General features: G+C 36.8%; 1 protein-coding gene across 1 annotated transcript; it reads right to left on the minus strand.

Moving 5' to 3' along the window:
• Window positions 1-1,120: 1,120 nt before the first annotated feature.
• Window positions 1,121-4,922, minus strand: r3hdml (R3H domain containing-like). The gene is made up of 6 exons (XM_086278932.1): window positions 4,917-4,922; window positions 3,831-4,040; window positions 2,920-3,038; window positions 2,697-2,799; window positions 1,786-1,901; window positions 1,121-1,244 (listed from the first exon to the last, which is right to left on the minus strand). The coding sequence occupies exons 1-6, from the start codon at window positions 4,920-4,922 to the stop codon at window positions 1,121-1,123; spliced, it is 678 nt and encodes a 225-aa protein (XP_086135058.1).
• Between the last annotated feature and the right edge of the window lie 5,239 nt (window positions 4,923-10,161).

A 10,161-nucleotide genomic window follows, 5' to 3' on the forward strand; every position in this document is an offset into this window, starting at 1 on the left:
TTAGCTTTACAAGGAAAAGGATTTTGATGTTGGTTTCTTCCGAGTTCAGTTTCTCTTGCTAATCGTCTGCAGGGATGAGGCGGTGTGGATATTCTCATGAAAATTTCATCCAGCGAGGATAACGGTGTTTTCCAAACATCTAACTGTTTGTATCAGTGGAAACAGATTGATTGAAATTCTGAAAACAGTGTATGCAATTACCTGTAAAACCACACCTGCACAAAAATGTAGAGTAAGGAGAAACACCTTGCACAAAGAAAGAAAATTACACCCACTCTCCATTTCTGAATAGAGCTGCTAAATAAACAATCATTACAGTCAACAAAGTGCTGATCTCAGCTGCTCTTTATACTTGTTTGTGAGGGACTTTGTTTGCTTGGGAGAGACTGGTTTCTGTATCAAATGTTTTACGTTTGGGTGTGTGTGTGTGTGTGTGTGTGCGTGTGTGCGTGTGTGTGTGTGTGTGTGTGTGTGTCCACAAATCAGTTGAGCTGGGAGGCACAGCTGATTCCCTCGTATTTTAGGCCATAAAAGCTGCATTAGGCTCGGGTTTATGACAGAAAAAGTCTCTGATGGGTAAATGCTGAGCTGTAATGAGGTGAAATGCAGGACAGAAAATTTCCTGCAGCTGCAGTGAATAAACACAAGTGGTGAACAGCGAATTACTTGTGCTGAATATACAGCCTCATCAGTTATTTATAACTTAATTAATGTTCGGTCAGGCAAACAGGCAACCATAAATGCATTGTCATTTACTGTGGGAACAGGTTCACAGTCTAGAAAGACAATCAAAGATGTATATCAGGGCTAAAATGAGCAACTTGTAGCATAAAACTGCTTTTTTTATTATTATTAAACAGGTTCTAACAGTGCAAAGCTCCTGAAAGTCAAAGGAAATAACAGTTTTAACATTATTTTGTAGCTGGAATAGAAATTCAAGTGTTGCAGTAAATAAAGTATTTACAGTACAAATGGTAACAGTGGTAACTGGACACATGCGTCATTTATCCAGATTGTCTTGTTGTACAGCTTTTGTGAGTCACATTTGGAACTGTTGCGGATTCTTTTTTTCAGTTTACAAATTAAAACACTGTGTTGTGTTAATAGCTTCTTTCTTGTGTTAAAGTCTCCTGGGTTTTTTGTTCAGTGTGCACTGGTTTCTCCAGCAGGAGCCTCTGTAGCTGGATGGACAGAGAGAACATGGCTTTCCAGTCTTATACGGAGCTTCTCCTACCCAGTTTCCTCTGAAATACAAAGAAATATATTTAGCTAATTAAAAGGTGAGATTCTGAGTGTAATAGTTAAATGAGTATTTGCACCTGTGAGAGCAGGGTTTGGGTCTGTATTGGTTCTTTCTTTTTTACTTAGAACATGGACGAAAACAGCAACCGTCTATTTTCAGTTTTTGTTTTTGTTTGTTTGTTTGTTCTTTTTTTTTGCCAACTTCATTAAGACATTTGTATATACAAGTAAAGCTCACTTTTTGTTCTTGAAATCTGCCTCTTGTGTCCTATTTGAACCTGGTTTGAACTAAAAACATTAAACTGATCCCATATGTGTGAAATAAAACAGATCATTTGGATTTAAAGCATTTTCAAGATCTAATAGTAGACTAAAACTGAAACTACAACCAACAATGATTAGCTTATTAGCATTTGCATAGAGGATACTTATTTTCTACTTTAAAAAATAGGCATCCTATGTTTCTCGGAGGAAGCCACAGTTTTGAGCTGCATCTTCAAACTTTTGGTGAAAAAGTGAATGAGCATATTTCCCAAACTTTACTTTATCAAGTAGTTGCAGACCAGCAGCGTTGCTTCCCTCCAGGTGCTGCCGAACACGTCCATGTTGGAGCACTTCCTGACAGCACATCCCACTCTGTTGGTGCTCGCCCACACCATCTGACACAAACCATAGACACATGTTTTCTCTTCATATGCACACAAGTCAAAGCACACACATTTACAGAGGTTAGCGCTAATTTGAAAACACAACTGTTAGGCTGCTTTAAACCCAGAAATATGCATTTTAACCCTCCAAAGCAAGAAAGTAGTGTTTAATAAAATAAAAGAGAAAAGGATCCGACCTTTTCCAGAAAGAATAGATTATAAATACTTGATTATAATCTAAATGATGAGTTTTTCAATAACTGAAGCCACATTTTTTATGGAACACATACACTGATGGTGCTATATTTACTGTTTCAAATGTGCCTAAAGAGCTGCACACACTTTACATTATTACATTATTATGATATACAACAGAACACAAGACATCTGATGGACGTGCATTGATTCTGTGTAAAATCAACAACCCTAAACAAAGAGTCCTGAGCATCACCATCATAGAGTCAGACTGAGAATAGATGAAGAGACAGAAAACACAGAAAAACTGTGAAAAGCTCTTCAAAGTGCCGAGAAAAACCCACCAGATAAGTGCTTAGAAAAGCTGTGTGCTATTGTTTCTATAGGTGAGCTGAAAAAATATTTATTTAATTCAGGTTTTCACTGTTTTCTGCATTTTGAAATTAATGAAATTGATGATAAATGTATTTTTTAATATCTTAACACTTAGTTTCACAGTATGTACAAACATATAAATATCTAATGGTTATTATACAGCATAGGGAAGAAAAACACATGTTTAATTTTATCTCACTCAAATGTACTAAAATGGAATCACTGAGTATATCATACCTGAGTGTAGTGAGAGCACACTGACCCACTGCATCTGTTTGGGTAGGAGAAGTGATGCCTCTCATCGTTCCAGGACCTGACCAGATCTGTGATGGACTGGTACCTTTTAAATTATGAATCAACATATCATACATATAGTGTTTGTTTTATTTTATTAATAAAAAAACAATTTATGATTATAATGAGCATTCCGTGTTTCCGCAGTTTGTTAGCTATGTACTACCTTCCTGAAGTGACTGACAGGTTTTGACCCACGTATTTCATGGCCTGTGTCGGACCGTGATCCCAAACACATCGTGAAGCCCATGAATCAGCTGACTTAGCAAGTCCCTCATCCCACAGCTGCATAAATAGCAGAAAAGGAGAACAACAGAGGAGCTGTCACTAACAACCAATCCCTAACATGACATGACATTTTTTCCTATTCTGTATAAAACACCAAAGCCACACAAAGTCAAACACCCAAACTATGCAGGCAATGCTCCCAAGTCATGATCACATTATTATTGTTTTTCTCCATGGTTACTTTTATTGAAGGGCCAACAATAAAACAGTAATTTATCACTGTAACTGATTGCAGTGACTAGTGCCTGTAATGACTAATTCTGCTATTTTATATTGTTAGGTAGCACATGAAGTAAAAAGTAGCATAGCCCTCTGAAATACAATGAAGAACTTCAAAAGAACATAAACAAAACTACAAAAATACCACAGAATTGTATTTAATGCAAAGTTATCAAGAAGATATTGTTTTGTCTTGAGCACTGTAGAGTATTTTTTTAAGTTATTTGTTTTCTTGTCATATTTTATGTATTCTAGACTCTGACTGATTAATCAGTTGGTTGATATTATAGCCGATATTGGCTTATCACCAGTTTATTGGATTCAGCTTACATGGATGGATTTGGGAATTCTGTAATTTCATAGTTTGTCCAGCAGAGGTCTCTGACTCCCCATTTTCAATTCGTTCAGCACTGTCTGCAGCACATGTAGCAGAGCTGGGGTCTTCACTATAAGCTGCCTGCTAGTTTGTATAATGAACTGCTGGAGGTAACACCTCACTATTTAACCTTTTTAGTGCATTTCATACAAACAAACTGTCTATGTGTGTCCATATATATACAAGTGCCTCACCATGTACTCCATATTAGCAGCAGGAGGAAAGACCTGAGAGCGGACTCGGTTATGGTAATCCAGCAGGGCATTCATCTCTCTGGGTGAAATTGCTGGTTTACGTCTGCTGCGATAAGTATTGACGCCTCCAGGCATCATCCACAGGGTGGCAGCCAGCATAAGCTGAACACAAGCATTCATCTGAGGCCTGTGGAGGAGGAGGCAGCAGCTCTGAGGAGCAGAGCAGATTACATGATAGTCAAATTTACAAGTAAAAAACACAGTCAAATCCCAGGCATATGGTAATTTAATAAGTTGTGTGCTGAATTTGGTTAATTAAACCAGATAAGAGGCAAAAGAGTGTCTCATCAACATATTTGTAAAGGTGACCCTTTTTTTGCAACTATTCATAAAAGGAAAAGGAGCCAGTTTAACTCTCTGGGTTGAGCACGTGACCTTCTGCTGCAGAGATAAATACATCAGCCTGGGTTTGAGTCTGACCTCAGGGCCTTTGCTGTGTGTCTTCCCCCACTTTCTCCACACTTTACTGTCTCATGTTTCACTGTGTGCTCTCTGACAAAAGTGAAAAAAGCCCCAAAAGGTTTTGAGGTCACTTTGCAATGTGTTTTATTTCTATTACCTATTATTATTATACTTATTATTATTATTATTTAATAACAAAATTTGAGAAATATCATAAATCATATGGATTTTATAACAAGTCCATATCAGGTTAGCAATCACACAATTAACCTTAACAACTACTTGAAGGACAAACGAAGTATAAAGTTGGTGTAAGAAGAAAAATTTGTTAAATAACAAGAATGTCAATACATTTCAGTATACCTCAATTTAATGCATTTTCCCAGTCAGAAAATATCATTTTACCCATCCACTACTTGTTTTTGTTTTGTTCTTAGTTTTGGTGGTCTTCAAAAAAACACACAGCAAGGTATTGATAAAAACTATTAGAACAGGTCAGAAACCATGATTGCTGAAAGATTAAACGTTCAATTAATTTAAACACTTCATTATCACATGTTCATTTTCTTTGCAGTCTTCAATCATGCCTTGTACACAGTGCGTGGAATAAGCTGAGCCTCGTACCTGCATCAGTGGATCCTTTCACAGTCAGACAAGCTGCAGAGGAGCTCCTCACTTCAGAGTGCGCGTTTGCAAACAAGCCCGTTTGTCATGTGTGGCAGGCAGTTTTAACTGAAGCACAAACCCTCCTGTATGCTGACTTCTTCTTCTTCTTTCCTGAAAATTTATTGTCTGTCTCTTTCGTTCTCCTTACTTCACAAACACAGGAAATTGCGTCTGAGAACATGAATCTCAATCATAAAATATTTTACCGACCGCCATCCTTTTTGACAGGGTCAGAACCACATCTGATTTAATTTATGAAAGGACTTTGGTGGACTTTACTTTATCAGCAGCAGCAAGTAAACATTTTCACAATGAATCATGCATTTTATATGTTTTTACTGTATATTATTGTACATTATTCTTAATTAATAATGCAAGCTTGGTTATATTATGTTGTTGCACATCTGACTTTTCAGTAATTTCTAAGTGTGGACAAGAGGAGTTAGAGTTGTGGTTTTAACACCTAATGATAAATACTGTTCCGAAATAATTATTACTGGAATCAATAACAGACATCTTTATATTAAATAAAAAAGGAATTCAGAATTTCAGAGCTTGAGGCTGGTTTACGAGAGATGTTTTAGTTTCCTTACCTCGCTGGATTTCTTCAATAAAAAATACAATAAAAAGCTGAATAAGCAGGATAATAGGAAGCTTGTAGGAGATGGGCAAAGAATGTGCATTTAAGAAAAAGGAGGGAGAAAGTGGCTGCAGACTCAGGGTTGTTGGTTCAAGAGATTTTGAAGATGCACTGCATCACCTGGATCTACAGGTAATGGTGTCAGAGAGATGACACAGGGGAAAGCACAAAACTGGACTACAAAATTATGAAATCTTTACTAGATATCAATTTTGCCAGTGAAGTCATGACCATATCATTGATCATGTCCAGACTGCATGCAGTGCAGCTGATATTTTTTAGAGCTCTCAGTGAATGTCCCCTTGTATTTATGCTTCTGCTCTGCATGCTGGATCTTCTCCATTGTGTCAAAAAACAGAGATCCTACTAGTTTAGGGATGAAGCTGTAAGGATGCACGTCTAGCAAGTAGGGCAGCGGAATCTGCTGGTTTTAAATGCATGCACTACAATATTTTTCCAGCACATTCCATACTTTATATCATTTCTGCTGAATGTTCAACTCTCGACCACTTAGGCATGAATAGGATGTTCTCTGCAGTGGTGACAGTCTTACCCTGAGAAAGCAATTCATGTTCCAAATTATATTTTTCTATGGAGATCAAGTGATTATTATAGCAGCTAACATAATAAAATACTTTATTTCATCTTGAAGTTTCATCTGGTCTTCAAGGTCATAATTTATCTTTGTTAGAATTTTTCATTTTAGGTTTTTCCTCCAGTGTGATTACCTGCCCTGTTTGGGTCACCCATGTCTTAATGTCCTGCCCACTCTTTGTTTCTCCCTTTTTCTGTGCCAGTATTTTGCTTCATCTGTCCTTCATCAAGGACTCCAGTCACCCCAGCCATAAACTGTTCAGACTACTTCCATCAGGAAGGAGGTTCTGCAGCATCCGGTCCCGTACCAGCAGACTGAGAGACAGCTTTTTCCATCAGGCCATCAGACTGCTGAACACGTCATAGACACCTCAGCTTCACTACTGGAACTTTAACATTATGCACTCCACACTGTATATAAATGCCACTTGTTTTGCACATATTCAACTCTGTATATTTTATATATTTTATTATTATTATTATTATTATTATTATTATTATTATTTATTTTTTTTTTATTTTTTTTTTTAACTATTTAATTTGTAAAAATGTGCATACACACACACACCACACACACACACACACACGTAGGAAAATATTTAGTATACACATCCAGAAATGCATACACTATTATATATTGTACATATATTTATTAGTTTCAGGTTGGCCATTCTTGTATTTTGCTCGTTTGTGTTGTTGTGTTTGCACATCTCTGTTGCTTGTGGGGCTCGCACACAAGAATTTCACTCGCATGTGCTGTGCCAGTGTGCCTGCACATGTGATGTGACAATAAAAGTGATTTGATTTGATTTGATTTGATTTGAGCCTTCAAGTGATTTTATTCTGTTCTGCACCATCTTACTGAGATATATTTGAGCGGGTTTCACAGAAATCCTGTTTACTGCACATTTTTATTATACTTTATGCACATGGCTCTGCTTTGTGCATTGGAATACTGTGTACATCTTTACTTGCTGTCACAGTCAGTAGTCATAGGTGCATTACTTAGCATTATTCTTGCCTAGATCATCTACCCCTGCATTTCCTATTTGCCTTGTTAGTACAGCAGAAGAGAAAGACTCAACATCAATGGCCACATTTTGTCTGAAGATTCCACTATGTCACCTGGCTGGTCAGGTAACATAGTGTAGCCTTCAAAGTCATGCTGCAGCATACGTCCATATAGGCTCCCAGACGTTGTGATTTGTGTGTGAAATGCACAGAAAGGCAAAAAAAAACCTTGAACGCACACAAGGTCAATGTCACATCGTGTTGTCGATCCTTTAAACTCAAGCACTTTTTCCACTTGCTTGTCTATAACTGGCAACTGTTTATTTTTTATATCTACTTTTTATCTACTTGCACTTTATCATATTAGTATTGTTCTTGATTTTTTGTTCAAATCTCTTTAGCATTCTGTCAGTGGAGCTGAATGAACAGATTAGCTTGAACTTAACGTACTGAATGCAAAGACCCAACTTTTAAAATTAGCATCAGCCACATGCATGACAGTTTTTGCACATAGTTGATATATAAGTCGTCACACATCAAAGAAGGGAGAATATATCCATCAAACCTGGCTGTTAAATATCAAAAAAGAAGGAAAGAAAAAGGTCAAGCAGCACAGGCTCAAAGTATATTTATTCAGTCATCTGGTGCTTCCCACTGACAGAGGAGAAAGGTGAAAGTGTGGCTGTACTGCAGAGTATTTGCCAGCCTCAAAGGAAAGAAAGGTATTGTGATAAAATCTTTAAAGCTGAGCTACTATTCACTAACATTGTAGGAAACATCACATGGGGGCTGCAGCATAAACCAGATATATACAAATATAAAACCATAACACTTAAAATACATGCAGAGGCTGTTTGACATTAGAATAGTGTGTTTATAAAAGCAGGGATCAGGGTAACTATGAGAAAATGATAAGTGGTGAAAAATTGTTTTGCTTTTACAATTTTAGAAAAATCTCTATTAAAACAAGGTGGGTGTGATTTGCTAAAACTTTAGTTTGCATCTTTTCAGTTGATTAGTATTTAATTTAAACATTTTTAGCTCTTTTCAATTTTTTTAAACATATATTTATAGATATTTATATACTTTTTAATGGAACTTATTGGCTGTCATTTAATAACAATGAATACAAATAAATCAGAAGTTTATTTTTTCCTAAATGCACAAATGAACTGCAGAAAGGAATTTAAACATGGTGCACCATGGGGTATTAGTTCTCAAGAGTCTGGAAATTTGAATGGTGAAACTTCACCAGGGGGGTCAGAAATAGGTCAAACCTTGGAGAGGATAATTATCTGGCTGGACTAGACCAGTTTTATTTTGGTTTTTGGAGTCCCTCTCTTACTGCCTGCAGCATGACATCATCTGGTTCGATGCACTGCAGGACAGTTACATGCAAACTTCCCTGTGACATTGCAGATCAATCTGAAAGGAGATGAGAAGAACTCAGTGACCTCTATATTTACCTCAAGAGAAGCAGAAAACACACCTGTGCAGTGATGATTACTGCAGGAGATTTTTTTTAGTTTTCCATCTTGTTCTTTACATTTGCTTACGTCTTTATCACTTGAGTAAGGCCCTCAAAAGTTTAGTTTCATCAAATGTTTTGTTTTGCAAAAAGATTCCTTTTTTCAATCTAACTATAGAAATCTGAGGTGTGATTCAATCAGTTCTTGAGCTGTCTGAAATGTAATCTGAAACCATTTAATCTGGATGGTTTTTTTTTTTTTTTTTGCCTCCTGACAGAGTTTGTAGTTTGGCAGCAATCCTTGAAGAACAATCAGCCAAACCGGAGGCATGCTTGGAAAATAGCTTTTTAGAGAGGCTTGTTTGCCAAGTCAGAGTGCACTGGGGACAAACTTTGTCCTTCAAGGGGAGATTTATTTTATTCCAGTATAATCACAATCAATCAGCAGGAGCAGGATTCAGTTTTACAAACATCAGCACCAGCTCTCATCAACACTTCCATTAATTACCTTAAATTGTATGTGTAGACAGTGAAAATATATGTATATGATTTGCATTTATATCTATTTTTTTTAGTTAGTATTATTAAATACATTTTTTAAACTGTTAATTACAAAGTATGAATATATTGTGTTGCATGTAATAACAGAAAAACTGGGAGAAATAAATTAAATTTGACCCAGAAACAGAACTCTTTTAGCAACTTTTCCAGTAGATAAATAATGTAGATTGCATCACAATGATGTCAGTTTAATGAGGAAGACATACCACATGTGGAAATAAGGGGAATTTGACCAGATGCTGTCAAAGAGGTCTCTTTTAAGGTTCAGGGAGACAGGATCACATTTTTTGAGAAATATACAGAAGATCTTTCTTCCGTTCTTTCTTTGTTTTTTCTTGGATCATCTAAGTGAGTTCAGTGAATTCATTGTACTGAAATGGCCTCAACAGTCCCAAATCCAACAGGTAGACGTGGAGATTCACAATATGGAGCTGCAGCCGACATACCGGCAGGAACTGTGTGATGCTCATCTCAGAAGGAACCAAAATCTCTGAAGCACCCCCTAGGGTAGCTGTTGCTCAGGAGTAGAGCAGGTTGCCTGATGTGCAGATGTGTATAGAGGTGTTCCTTTTTTGTTTTCTTTTTTTTTCCCTGTCCCGTTTGGATCTTTAGCCATCAGAATTGTTGTTTTAAAGCCAAAAAAGATGCCTGGCAGGTTTACTTTACCAAGTGGATCATCATGGCCTTGCCTGGCTGGTCTTGGTTTTAGGACTGTGGTTTAATTGTTTTCCTCCATTTATTATGTTATTTTGGATTAATATGTATATCTACGAAAACATATGTCAGATACAAAGAAAGTGAAAGGAAAGTTAAGAAGAAAGTAGCACATCACCCTGTACGGTGGGGGCGCTATCCATTTGAATTTACCGTTTGTAGTCTGCCGTTAAAAACACAAAGAAGAACAATAAAATCTCATTGGTTGACCTGCA

Source organism: Aulonocara sp. 'chitande type north' Nkhata Bay, linkage group LG20 (genome assembly GCF_057382095.1).
Source record: "Aulonocara sp. 'chitande type north' Nkhata Bay isolate Kocher_YH1m ecotype deep benthic linkage group LG20, A_spYH_male_GT1.1, whole genome shotgun sequence".
Lineage (NCBI taxonomy): Eukaryota > Metazoa > Chordata > Actinopteri > Cichliformes > Cichlidae > Aulonocara > Aulonocara sp. 'chitande type north' Nkhata Bay.